The 13,962-nt window shown below is 37.9% G+C and overlaps 1 protein-coding gene across 1 annotated transcript; it reads left to right on the plus strand.

Moving 5' to 3' along the window:
• The first annotated feature begins 693 nt into the window (after positions 1-693).
• vps16 (VPS16 core subunit of CORVET and HOPS complexes) lies at positions 694-13,945 on the plus strand. Its single transcript, XM_065293689.2, has 21 exons — positions 694-891; positions 1,732-1,832; positions 1,921-2,012; positions 2,140-2,268; positions 2,706-2,850; positions 2,933-3,048; positions 3,583-3,705; positions 3,821-3,876; positions 3,979-4,163; positions 4,267-4,343; positions 4,428-4,559; positions 5,473-5,636; positions 5,815-5,923; positions 6,070-6,204; positions 6,515-6,623; positions 7,277-7,374; positions 7,621-7,725; positions 9,336-9,583; positions 12,977-13,073; positions 13,170-13,273; positions 13,418-13,945. Exons 1-21 carry the CDS (start codon positions 842-844, stop codon positions 13,560-13,562), a joined length of 2,520 nt encoding a protein of 839 aa, XP_065149761.1. The 5' UTR covers positions 694-841; the 3' UTR covers positions 13,563-13,945.
• Positions 13,946-13,962: the final 17 nt, after the last annotated feature.

Genomic DNA, 13,962 nt, shown 5'->3' on the forward strand with positions numbered 1-13,962 from the left:
CAGCCATCACTTACAAAGCCAACCCACCACAGCTATTCTTCTATTCATTATACTGGACCAAACTTCACAACAGGTGTCCAAAGCAGATGTAGGGCAGCAGCTGTGAATATTCGACATGTGGGTAAGCAGCGACACCATGTGGTAGGTAAATATGCTTGCGTGTCGACGGACAAAGTAAAGGCGTCTCAAAAATTGACTTATCTATGAAAAAACAGTCATTACGTTGTTAATACACATTAAGTAATTAAAATAACGGAACTGTTATTATTTAGTATTATCGTAGCTAACGTTATGTGTCCAAATAGATCTGCGGAGGCTGTGGTTTTTGGCTTCACGCTACAGGTGTTGCTCTCGCGATACCTTAATGTCATCTGCGCAGCGGCTTATAACTTATTTCTCTTGTATTAAATTACTTTGTTTAATATTCACAACTGTGAATACTGTAAAATAACATATTTGTTTCTGGGGTTTTTTAAAAGTAGAATTAATTATATACTAATAAGCCATTAAGATTTGTAGTATACAATTTAATATGTAAATCCTTTAACATGTTTATTTAATGATTTGCTTTGCCCCGTGTCTCTGTGTGTTTGTTTTGTTAAAGTGCAATATTAAAATTATTGCTCATAGATTTTAAAATAGCATAGTGATACCATCGACACACCAGAGGGCGCAGAAGACATGCGCTGACCCCATCACTGAGGCAGAAGAAGACATTATAGGAAGAGATGGGCGAGAGGAAGACTGAAATAAACAGTACAGTATCATAACAGAAACAGTAATGCGGTGTTAATTGTGGGTTTTTTATACATTTGAACATTTTTCATCGGCTGTGGAGAACATGGCGTTTGTCACAGCGAACTGGAATCCTCTGGGAGATGCGTTTTACAGGTAAATAACAGAATATCTTAAAATCATTATGTTTGCGAAATATACAGAGCGTGAATGTATGACAACATGCAAAACACACGCACTCAGTAGTGAAGTGCGTGAAATGTATCCTTTAAATTGAATATATGTTTTGAATAAGCGCTGGAGTCACGTGACAGCTGGCATGTGGTAGCACGACTGCAAACTGGTTTAACTTGCCTACTGAGATTTACCATGATAGTAATGATTGCAAGCATACTATAGTATTCGAATGAGGGAGACTATTTAACTTTTTACAGCTCACTTATTTTCTGAATGCGTTCATGCTAATGCTTCTTTTCCTTAACAAATACCTGTTTGTTTTATGGACAGCTACAGTAGGCTACTTTGACAGTGTTAATGAGCCACGCCCCCTTTTTAATCTACTTTTCCTGCTTTTACACATGCTTATTATCATCTTTATACTAACAAACCCCACATTAAAGGGATAGTTCACCCAAAAATTGAAATTCTGTCATCATTTACTCACTCTCATGTTGCTACAAACCTGTATAAATTTCGTTGTTCTGATGAACACAAAGGAAGATATTTGGAGAAATGTTTGTAACCAAACTGTTCGTAGACCCCATTTACTTCCATAGTATTCTTTATTCCTACTATCTCACATCTGACATTTCTCAAAATATCTTCCTTTGTTTTTTATCACAGCAAAGAAATGTATGCGAGTTTGTAACAAAATGAGAGTGAGTAAATGATGACGGAATTTTCATTTTTCTGTAAACTATTCCTTTAAAACTAAAATTAAATTGGTTTATCTTGGGTGAAACAGCTTTTTACAGCTTGTTTTATTTCCTGGAACAGAAAGATTGAGTTGTATGAGATGACCTGGAACCTGAGGGATGGTCTAAAAGACTGTCTGAAAAACGGTATGATCGCAGCAGCTCCATATGGGGGTCCCATCGGTGAGTTTTGGAGTAGATTAACCCAGCAGAATGTGATAGAGGTTTTTAGTGGTGACTGATTCGAATGACGCCCCTCTTTCTCTCTCAGCTCTCTTAAGGGTGCCCCAACAACGCTCGCCCAGTACCAGACCTCAGTTAGAAATCTACTCTTCTTCTGGATTGACTCTGGCCAGCTTCCCAGTAAGAGCAGACAACAACATTGACTTTGCATTATTAAACAGTGCTGCTCTGTTTCAGGTTTTACATCAACAACAATACAATCATAGGAGGTATATGATGTACAGTGATCTCTCTCTCTTGTTTTCAGTGGAAAAGTGGTGAGGTAAAGCAGCTAGGATGGACGGTGTCTGATGATCTGCTGTGTGTTCAGGAAGACGGGACTGTTCTTGTCTATGATGTCTTTGGAGGCTTTAAGAGACACTTCAGCATGGGCCATGTGAGAACACTGTTTCTATAGAATGGCTGTCCGAAATAGATCATGTGGAATAATGTAGGAAATAGTGAATGAGGGTATAGGGGGGCTATTTTGGACACAGGCAATGTTGATGTGTGGCCCTGCCTCTGAAAACTCAGCTAAATCATTTTTGTGATTTCTACATAAAATCATCCTACATAATATAAAGAAGATTCTGGGAAAATATAACCTTGATATCTTTAATATTGACTGAGTAAGGCCAAAGAGTGAAATCAATGGCTATGTTTACAGTTTTGTCAATCCGACTGAATTTCATCCGATTGCAGGTTACGACAGTACAGTTTACATGTTATTTTGCAAATTCATTTGGTGGTGCTAGTGGTGAAGAATATTTTTTTACACTTTTAAACAAGCATAAGTTTAAGATTTATAGCATTGATCATTTAACACTCTCAAAGGAAGTTTCTCAGAGTCGTGTGCTGGAGACCAAGATTTTCCATTCGCCGTATGGGACTGGAGTTGCTATATTGACAGGTGCGTCGCGGTTCATCCTGGCCTCAAACATCGAAGACATAAAACCGAGGAGGCTAGCTGAGCTTCTAGGTAAAATATTTGTTTGTTATTTGTTTGGCATTGCCTGAGATGTCGACTGGTGATTGTTTAACTAAGCAATATGTTATTCCAGGTTTACAGGGGGCACCCACGTGCTGGGCAGTACTGTCTCAGGACAGGCAAAGTAAAGTGCTGGTTTCCAATGGATCTAATCTGTACATCCTAGATAATGCAACCTGTACATCTGTGGTAATGACAATTCGTACACACACCAAATAAATGTCAGGTTTATTCAGTAAAAGTACATCACTTATACAGTGGACCCTCACTGTAACAGCCACACAGATGATTGTAACAATTGTACCTTATGCATTTTTTTTCCTAATTGATAAACAAACTATTAAAACGTGAGAGTAGTGTTAGTAGTTGGGAAGTGCAGATTAAGGGGCGGTATTATTATAATAAGATCCCCTTATGACATCACAAGGGGAGCCGAATTTCCTAATTTTTCACATGCTTGCAGAGAATGGTTTATCAACACAAAGTTACTCTTTTTCATATTTTCTATGTTGATAGAAGCACTGGGGATCCAATAATGGCACTTAAACATGGAAAAAGTCAGATTTTCCCTTTTAAGGGCATTTTTTTCTCCGTTTCTTTGTTTGTGTTGTTACTGCACTTAGCCATTGGAGGGCAGTATAGTTAAACTATTAGGTCAATTTGAATTAAAAAAAGAAAATTCAAAATAATGGATTTTGATCTGTCTCTATTTGTGTGTATCAGACTCCTCCAGGTCTCTCTCCACAAGCATCCAGTGTGGTGCACATGTGTGTCTCATTCAGTTATAAATATCTGGCTCTACTCACAGACTCTGGCCATGTGTGGATGGGTACTTCCAACCTTAAGGTGAGTGAATACTAGCAAATAACTTCATTGTCTTTACCAGAAAGAGTTAGTCTCACAAGTCTGGCTCAGCAATGCGTCATTTCATAGCATCTGATGATTGATGTTTCTTTCGCAGGAGAAACTCAGCGAGGTAGACACCAATATCAAAAAACCCCTAAAACAGATGGCCTGGTATGAAATGTTTTTATGTTTGCATTATTTAACAGTTAATGATGCAAATAGTTATTTACTGATAATCTTCTTCACCTTCACTATTACTATTTTATCCTGCAGGTGCCAGCGACCCAAAAGTCAGCAGCCATCTGTGGTGTTAATGTGGGATGGGCTGTTACTAGTAGTGGGCGAGTGTAAAGAGACTATTCAGTACCACCTGGATGATGACTGTCTTCTAGTGCCAGAATTGGACGGGATCAGGATCATCAACAAAACGCACCATGAGCTTCTGCAAGAGGTCCCAGGTTAGATGATGACCTTACAGACAAACCCATATTACGGCAAAATCTGACTGTACTTCAATCAGCCAAAAAGATGTTTAATGTTTTGTCCCATAATTTTCTACAGGTGCATGTGAAGAGATCTTTAAAATAGCTTCAATGGCTCCTGGAGCTTTACTTTTGGAGGCATACAAAGAATATGAGGTAAGACACATTTGATGTACCAGACCCGCCTCTTTGTGGGATATTTTATTTAATTAAACTTTCTTGGTGTGTTTATGTGTGCAGAAAAAGAGCCAAAAGTCAGACGAGTATCTAAGAGAGATCACCGAACAGAATCTGCTGGGCGAGGCGGTGAAGCAGTGTGTGGAGGCAGCCGGTCACGAGCATGAACCCGAGACGCAGAAAACTCTCCTGAGGGTAAGACGCACACCCACAGCGCTGCATTGAAGGAACATTTCACCCAAAAATTATCATTCTCTCATCATTTACTCGCCCTCATACCATCCTAGATGTATTCATTTATACTTTTGCGTCGTCGTCGACGTGCAAACACATGCGCCGACCGCTGGTAGGAAGGATCCACGCGTGTAACCACAGTAGCAGCGTGACCGTAAAAGTAGAAGCAGCTTGGCAAGTTTACGCCCAAACGAAGAAGAAATAGCAGCTTGTTGTGTATAATTTGAGAAGACCAGCAATGATATTAAATAAACAGCGACTTTTGTTGCATTTATAGTTAAATCACTCCTCAACTTGGCCCATCTTTGTTTTCACGTTGCAAACGGAAATACCTATGATGCAGTTTTTTTTACCTGATGGGAGGGGTTCTGGTGGACCAATCACAGTGCTTGCGGTCTGGGTAGAACTGACACGCTGTTAAAAATTAGAGCGTAGAGCTTTTGGCGACTATAAATTGGGCTTTATATTACATCTTGTAAAATAGGCATAATAGGTGCCCTTTGAAGAGCATCTATCCCTTTAAAGGAACACGCTCACATTTTGGGAATGTAGCTTATTCACTGTATCCCCCAGAGTTAGATATGTCCATAAATACCTTTCTGATCTCTGTGCATGCTGTAATCTGTCTGACGCAGCCCTCTCTAGCTTAGCTTAGCACAAAGACTGGAAGTGAATGGCTCCAGCTAGCATACTGCTCCCAATAAGTGACAAAATAATGCGAAAATTTTTCTATCATCTCGCCTCAAGATCCGCCCCCATTCAGAATGTTCAGAATGATGTAGTCATGCATTTTTCTTTTGGTGATTTGACAACATGTACCTACAGAAGAGCTGGTGGTATCAAACACGGATCCATGTCTTATTTATCTTTTCAGGCTGCCTCATTTGGGAAGTGTTTCCTAAGCAGTTTTCCTCCAGAGCCGTTTGTCAGTATGTGTCGGGACCTACGGGTGTTAAATGCGGTCCGGGATTATACAGTCGGCATGCCTCTCACCCACTCTCAGTTCAAACAGATGACTTTACAAATACTCATCGACAGGTGAGACTTAAAATTGATGCATTTGAAAGATGCTTTTTATTCAAAGCTACTTTGCTTTTGCTGTTCAATCAAACTCGGGATCTTCCTGTTGCCAGCCCTGTGCTTTGCCAGTGGCTCTAGAAAAGCCTGTAACATTTCACCAAAGCAGATTTTTCAAGCTTTACTTTATCTCCATCAGACTGGTGTATCGTAAATTCTATCCACTGGCCATTGAGATTTGCCGGTATCTAAAGATTCCTGAATATCAGGGAGTGAGTCGAGTGCTGAAACACTGGGCCTGCTATAAGGTTTGTGTGTTTTACTGTACCCCCGATGCAAAGTTACTAAATCACATATGTCATAAGTTACAAACATAAATTGTGTATATTTGGTGTTTTGCATAGATAAGTCATGCGTCATCGTGTTGACGTGTTTCCTGTATGTGTGTGTGTAGGTCCAGCAGAAGGGGGAGTCAGATGAGGTCATAGCGAAAGCCATGAGCGCGAAGCTTGCCGACGCTGCTGGAATCTCTTACTCAGAAATCGCCACTACAGCATATGACAGCGGACGCACAGAGCTGGCTATTAAGGTGTGCACGCAAAAACTACACAACGCTATCTCACGAGAATTCATACATACTTTATGAGTTAGCTAATTCGAATTAAATTACAATGTGACATTTGGGTTAGGGGTTGGGTTTCAGTTTTTTTTTTTTTTTTTTGAGAATCGTAAGTTTTTGCACGATTTAACTTCATATGAATTCATACGAATTCGTAAAATATGTACAAATTCTCGTGAGATCAGGCTGGACTAGGTGCCACATGCACACTAATATATTTTATTTGAATTTTTGCATTATCATTATGGAGTCATCAGCGCTTTTCTCCCTCTCGCTGCAGTTATTGGAGCACGAGCCGCGCTCTGGTGAACAGGTGCCGCTGTTGTTAAAAATGAAGAAGAGTCCTTTGGCTTTGAGCAAAGCCATTGAAAGTGGAGACACAGACCTCGGTACGCACATTTGTACACTTGTGTTCGAAAACCTAGTAAGCTGCTCATCATGTAGCTTTTGTATTGTTAGCTTAGCAACATGCTAACACCATACAATTGAAATTAGCTGTACACTGTGAATAGACTGTTGTGTGCTAGTAAACAAGCTAGAAGTAGGCAGCTCACTAGTGTTTTGAACAGAGCTATAATCCTTTTTGATGATTGACCAATCAAACAAAGGCATTAGAATCGTTCACAGTTATTAACACACTCAATTAAAGGTCCACTGTGTAGATTTTTATCGGCATCTAGTGGTAAGATTGTGAATTGCAACTAACGGCTCAGTCTACAGCTCACCCCTCACTTTCGGAACACATAGAGAAACACAAAAAAACCAACACGTAATCGAATGAGACAATGTAGTGACGAAACACACACTTTAGAACAGTTTGTCCGTTTAGGGCTACATGACGGTGACTTCCATGTAAGGAGACAGTAGATAAAAACGGCTCAATCTAAGGTATTAATAACAATGCAGTTTATTTTGCAAGGTCTTTATACACCACTGATAATAGTTATGTGTATTATATTGCATTTCTGTCATGAGATCCTTCTAAAAGTTACACAATGCACCTTTAATTGTTATCTAACCTGCACACTTTCTTGTATGCTAGTGTATACAGTGGTCATGTACCTGAAGAATGAGCTGAACAGAGGAGACTTCTTCATGATGTTGAGGAACCAGCCTGTGGCTCTAAGCCTTTATAGACAGGTACACAGACTCTAAAACAGTAAATCTGATTAACTGGACATGAATCAAAGGTGCTTTTGAGCTGGTGTGGGGTTTTTTAACCATTAGGTTGTGTCTTGAAAAGCTAATTTGATCAGGGTTTGGATTAACATAACACCAGCAGTGTCAATAATATCAATGACAACATTGCGGTTTAAATTATTTTGATAATATAGTAAAAGGTGTATTGTTGTTTTAAATTCATGGTTGTGTTTTTTTTTGTTAAAGTTCTGTAAACATCAGGAGCAGGAAACACTGAAGGATCTCTACAATCAAGATGATGATCATCAAGAACTTGGCAACTACTATGTAAAGGCCAGCTATAAAGAACCGGTTAGCACTTATTATTTTTTAAACCAGCTTCTACCTTCAAAGCTCTGGGTATAGTCAGTTTTTTACGCATACATGGGTGTACGCATAACACGGACAGTCGAATGCATAGCCTTGCAATGCATAGTTCATTTGACTCATAAAGGTGTGCTAACATTTGACGCATGTGCATTGCGACAAATCACTATACCTCTCGTGACCGACATCCAACGTACGTGAGGTTTGAAAAATCTGGCCATGTAAATTAACAATAAATCAAATGATATCATCAAATTTTGGATGCATTAGCCGGGTATTTTCCATAATCACTCAAAAAAAATGACTTTCTTACTTAGAATTTTTGTCTTGTTTTCAGGAAAAAATATCTAAAAAGTCAATTAAATTAAGATTTTATTAAGATTTTATTTTCTTGATGAGCAAAATGACATCTGAAAAAAATCTAATTTTTAGACAAAAAATATTAAACTTTTTTTAAAAAAAAATTTTTATTCCATTGGCAGATTTTTTTTTGTTGCTTGTTTTAAGCACTAATTTACTTAAAGAATATATTTTTTGTCTAAAAACTAGACTGATTTTCCTAGGCCATTTTCCTCATCAAGAAAATACATCTTAATTTATTAATTTTAGCTATTTTTACTGAAAACAAGACAAAAATACTAAGTAAGCTGAAGTCTTACCATCTTCACTGCAAAAAAATGATTTTCAAGAAAAAATGTTCTTAACTCTTTCCCCGCCATTGACGAGATATCTCGTCAATTAAGAGAAAACGCTTCCCCGCCAATGACGAGATTTTCCGTCTTTCCGCAATACCGCTATTATCCACCAGGTGGCGCCCTTCCGCAACTTTTTAAAACCGGAAGTATTGCCCTATGGCAAGCTGCTACATGTCCGTGTCTGTTTTAAAGATCGCTCTGAATGGGATCTTTATGAAAAATTCGTCATAAAAATGGAATTATCTCTGCTTTTTGCTCAAAATATGGTGTTTTTGCAAAAACCTACCCATATTCAAAAGCTGATTACAAAAGAACCACTAAAGGTAGGATGAAACTGTTTTTTTTGTTTGAAAGCAGAGGGTCTGTTCTTTCATTTGGTATATTGTATGTTTATATATTTAAAGAAGAACATTTTCTGGAAGGCATTAAACTTTGGTGAAAATCATGAAAAACGCTGGCGCTGGCTGGCAACTTTTTTTAAAAATGCTGGCGGTGAAAGAGTTAATATTTTTGTCTTGTTTTCAGTAAAAATATCTAAAAATTCTTAAATTAAGATGCATTTTCTTGTTGAGCAAAACGACCCAAGAAAATAAGTCGAATTTTTAGACCAAAAATATCAAATTTAAGTGATTTTGTGAAATCTGCCAATGGGGTAAGCACATTTTTTTTTTTATTTAGCAGATTTTTTTGCTTGTTTTATGCACAAAATCACTTAAATTTGATATTTTTGGTCTAAAAACTAGACGTATTTTCTTGGGTCATTTTGCTCATCAAGAAAAGCATCTTTATTTAAGAATTTTTAGATATTTTTACTGAAAACAAGACAAAAATACTAAGAATTTTTTTTCTTGAAAATAATTTTTTTCAGTGTTCATCTTTAATCTGTTTGTGTATTTACAGAGATTGGAGGCTCGGATTGGTCTCTTACAAAGTGCAGTGGATGAATTTTACAAAGCCAAGAATGAATTCGCAGCCAAGGCCACCGAGGAAGAAATGCGTCTCCTGAGGTTCCAGAGAAAGCTGGAAGAAGAGAAGGGGGAGCCGCTGGTGGGATTCTCTCTTCATGACACCATCACCGCATTGCTGTCTGTGGGACTACACAAGCATGCCGAGCAGCTCTACAAGGACTTCAAAGTACCCGATAAGAGGTTAATAGCTCTCTACCCACATTATTTATTGATTTTTTTTACTTTATTATGACACAAGAAATAAGATATTTTTCTGTCCACATCAGAAAAGTGTCTGTCTGTTTTTCGGACACAGTGTCGTTCTGGTGTCGTTCTTCCTTCTGAAGTTAAAGGGATAGTTCACCCAAAATTAGGAGTCTGTCATTATGCACCAGTTCTCATGTTATTTCAAGCGCTATTTTTGAGAACACAAAATGAAATGTTAAAGATCTACACTACTGTAGTGAGCCAAGTGTTCAATTTCAAATCGGGTTTTGCATATGTGACCCTAGATCAGTGGTTTTCAAACTGGGGGGCAGGGCCCTCAGGGGGGCCGCGAGATGGTGCCAGGGGGGCCCCAGATTTATGACATTTTATGAAATACATTAATTTATCATGAATTCTGTGTAATTAAACCTAAAAAAAATAAGGCTACTAACCAAAAGCACTACTTTTTTGTATAATTTAATGTTTTTTTTTATTAAAATGTTGAGTTTTCGAACAGTTTTTTGCATGGGCGTCGGAACCATTATACGTGGGTGGGACAGGACCCACCCACTTTTTAAGACCAATGATAATGGACCCACCCACTTTTTCTCAAATTTAGCGCATTTGTCTGTTCACTTATCAAAGCGCTGTTAGTCCAAATCCATTCCACTAAAGCAGGGATCCCTAACCTTTGCTTTTTTTACACCGCAGACCCGTTTCAGCTTTTAAACATAATTCGCGGGGGTGAGTGGACGCTGAGTTGCTGTTCAAACATAGTGCTGAAAAACCTAATTTGCCAAATGTATAACGTTTTAAACAGAAGTAAATGTCAAACAACCATGCATTAGGAAAATTAATAACTGCTTTATTTATAGTAGCCTATATTTTCTATAGACGTGTAAAACCATATTATAGCGGATTATTTTATTTTCATTGTTTCACGAGTTTGCCTGCCCATTTAGTCTTAATAATTAACGGTAAACGAACTTAGCTTGGTGTTCTTAAAGGCAGCTCGAACCTTCGGACTCGAGCCCCAAGTCCAAGACACAGAAGAAAAAAAGAGGAGATGATGAGGAGAGATGCCAGAAGAATTGCGTCTGTCGCGGAGGCACAGAGACTCCCGTTTTGCTTTTAATGATAATTAACACAGCACTTAATGTGGTTCCTTTCAAACGTTAAAAGTGTAGGCTACTCGTTAAAATATTATTACTGCTGTAAAATAGATTATTTTGATTATGGCACGATCGCTGGATAATTTTCAAGTTTTTTTTACATTTGCAAATAATTCATAAAGTCATACCTCTGTTTAATCGATTGTGTTTTAGAAGTACACATGCTCAAACTCTTATGACAGCATTGTTTCCCGACGGATACCATAAAATAAAGTGATCTCATTTCCAGAATCTCATATTTATATGAGATTGGGTATAACAAATAAAAAAGGTATACAAAAGTTGTATCAGTTTACCTTCATTCATTTTTCTTACCTTTTATTTCCTCAAAATAAAAAATAAACATTGTAGCCTACTGTCAGCAGAGTAGAGAAAAAAAATGACACAGAGAAAGATAAATAAAACATGACATCTGTCATTATTTGCAAAATATTTAAAGGGCTATTACCAGAATTTCGACCGTAATAGGCTACTGTCTTTAATTTAATAATCGCAAATGTTCAGGCTAATTAAAAGGTAACATGATAATGTCTATTGCAGTAAATGTCTTTTTCGGGGGGGGGGGCTGGGTTATGTGGGGACCCACCCACTTTTCATTTGCTTCCGACGCCCATGGTTTTTTGTCACAAATTTTCTTTGGGGGGCCGCAAAGGAATACACCATACACAAGGGGGGCCACATGTGAGAAAGTTCTGGAACCACTGCCCTAGATCATAAAAGCTTAAGTTGCACGGTGTATTTGTAGCAATATCCAACAATACATTGTATGAGTCAAAATTATATATTTTTATTTTTGCCAAAAAAAAATTTAGGATATTAAATAAAGATCATGTTTCATGAAGATATTTTGTACATTTCCTACCGTTAACATATCAAAAATGTATTTCTCATTAGTAATGTGTTGCTTAGGACTTCATTTGAATATGAAATTTAAGTGAATTTGTGTTTAAAACAAGCAAAAACTAAAATCAGCTAATGGTGTAACATTGGGTCTCATTCACTAAGCATGCGTATGCACAAATTTGTTCGTAAAATGTGCGTACGGACGTTTAAACTTACAAATCATTATTGCGCACGTGTGGTGTAAGTTGTTCTTACGTTTTTGCATACATTTAAAACAAATTTTAGTACGAAAGTTTTTATTAAATCATGATTTGTAAGTTAAAAGTCCGTACACACATTTTAAGAACAAATTTGTGCATACGCATGCTTAGTAAATGAGACACATTTTTCTTAATTCTTAAATTTTTCTTGAATTAGGTGTTTAAGAAAAAAGTTAACTTATTTCAAGGTTTTTTTTTCTTAATCATTAGTAGATATTTAGTTTGTTTTAAGCACAAATTCACTTAAATTTTATATTTTGTCTAAAAACTAGATTTATTTTCTTAGGTCATTACGTTCATCAAGAAAATGCATCTTGTTTTAAAATTTAAAAAAACAAGACAAAAATACTAACTCATTTTTTTCAGTGCACCCTCAGATTCCAGATTTAGAGGTCTTTTCGAGTCCAAAGAAATGTACCCGACCTGAAATGACCCCTAACCAAACATGCAAACATATTTTTTTAAGAAAGACCCAACCTGAAAACCAAACCCAGGAAAGGCAAATATTTTGAACCCGAATGTAAACGTCACCGACGTGTGTGCAGTAAGACCCTGGTGGCCTCGCATCCAATTTGGCCCGCTGTTACATTTCTTATCCGACAACAACACTAAGGTAACCGCTAAAATGTGCACTCAAAATTGATTGACAGGTCTGTTTCAACGAAAACTAACTACCACCAGCCACACGACGTCGCAAGCGCTCTTGGCAAACAGAGGAGGGGTTGGAAAAGGACTCGATGCACACACGCAAGATAGTTTAGGTCCACTCGGGTCTGTTCGGCAAAAACACATTCATTTTAAATTACGCGGGGCCACAAATATTATACATGACCCATGTCCAAGGCACACGTGAACCTTTTAGACCTGAGCGGGTTTTGGTTCTTAGTGAACACGTGAAGACCTCTATCCAAATTTTCAAATAGTTGTATCTTGGCCAAATATTCCTATCCTAACAAACCATACATCATACATTATTAATCAGCTTTCATATGATATATGAATGAACTGGTTTTGTGGTCCAGGGCACATATAATATAAATTCACTCGACAACACTGAAGAATAACGCAATGTGAATGAACAATATTAGAAAAAATATGTTTGTTGTTGTCAGGTTCTGGTGGCTGAAACTGAAGGCTCTGGCTGAGAAGGCGGACTGGGAGGAGCTGGAAAAATTTGCCAAAAGCAAGAAGTCTCCTATTGGATATCTGGTAATTGATGTCCTGTGTCCGACTTCGACATGTCTTGCTGTCATTTATTTTTACTGCCTATCACAAAATTAAACCAAATTTTTCTGTTGTGCACAGCCGTTTGTCGAAGTGTGCATTAAACACCATAGCAAATATGAAGCAAGGAAATATGTTTCCAGAGTCACACCAGAACAGAAGGTCAAAGCTCACCTCGCAGTAGGGTAAGAGTTGTATGTGCAGGAGAAGACATAATATTCATGTCATTGGAATCGATTATAACATATTGGCACTTATTTGGGAAAAAATATGACATTTTATGCAATTGTAGGTGTTCATTGCACTTATTTCACTGTTATTTCACCCAGGGATCTGGAGAGTGCAACGGAAGCGGCTATCGAGAGGCGTAACGAATCCGAGATCAGTACCGTCCTGTCACGCTGTTCGGCCACGACTGATCAGGCATTGATGGAACGTCTAAATCGGGCTAAAGCCACCGCTACCAAAAAGTGATCCGGTCCACCCTGCTTAAAGTGAACTGCCAAACACTGAACCCCTGTGAACCCAAAGCTTCTGGCAGGAGTTTGCATTATTTGTTTTGAAGTAATCGGCATATTGGAAAGTTTCGCTGAAAGATTTTGCTAAAGAACAGCTGATTCAGATGGAAAGAGTTTGCCAGAAAATTATCTGGGTGGGTTCACACAGAGAAAGAAGTTTGCATGTCCGCCCGAAGCACTTTCCATCATCCTCTGCACTGTAAACCTTTGATAACATTGTACTATAATTGCATTATATGAACCATTGTGTGTTTATTTGTAGTTTAACCCTGTCTGTCAATGATCGAATGCTTGTAAAGATTAAAATCCCTGTTATTTTAAATAAACATTGTACTGTGACGCAATCGTGCTTTTGT

The sequence above is a fragment of the Paramisgurnus dabryanus genome, chromosome 7 (genome assembly GCF_030506205.2).
Source record: "Paramisgurnus dabryanus chromosome 7, PD_genome_1.1, whole genome shotgun sequence".
Lineage (NCBI taxonomy): Eukaryota > Metazoa > Chordata > Actinopteri > Cypriniformes > Cobitidae > Paramisgurnus > Paramisgurnus dabryanus.

What these genes read in the sequence shown, in the direction of transcription:
- vps16 (XM_065293689.2), top strand. Translation starts at nt 842, where the DNA reads ATGGCGTTTGTCACAGCGAACTGGAATCCTCTGGGAGATGCGTTTTAC. An exon ending in AAGTGGAGACACAGACCTCG is followed by an intron (nt 6,624 to 7,276) that starts GTACGCACATTT and finishes CTTGTATGCTAG; the next exon opens with TGTATACAGTGGTCATGTAC. An exon ending in AAAGCTCACCTCGCAGTAGG is followed by an intron (nt 13,274 to 13,417) that starts GTAAGAGTTGTA and finishes TATTTCACCCAG; the next exon opens with GGATCTGGAGAGTGCAACGG.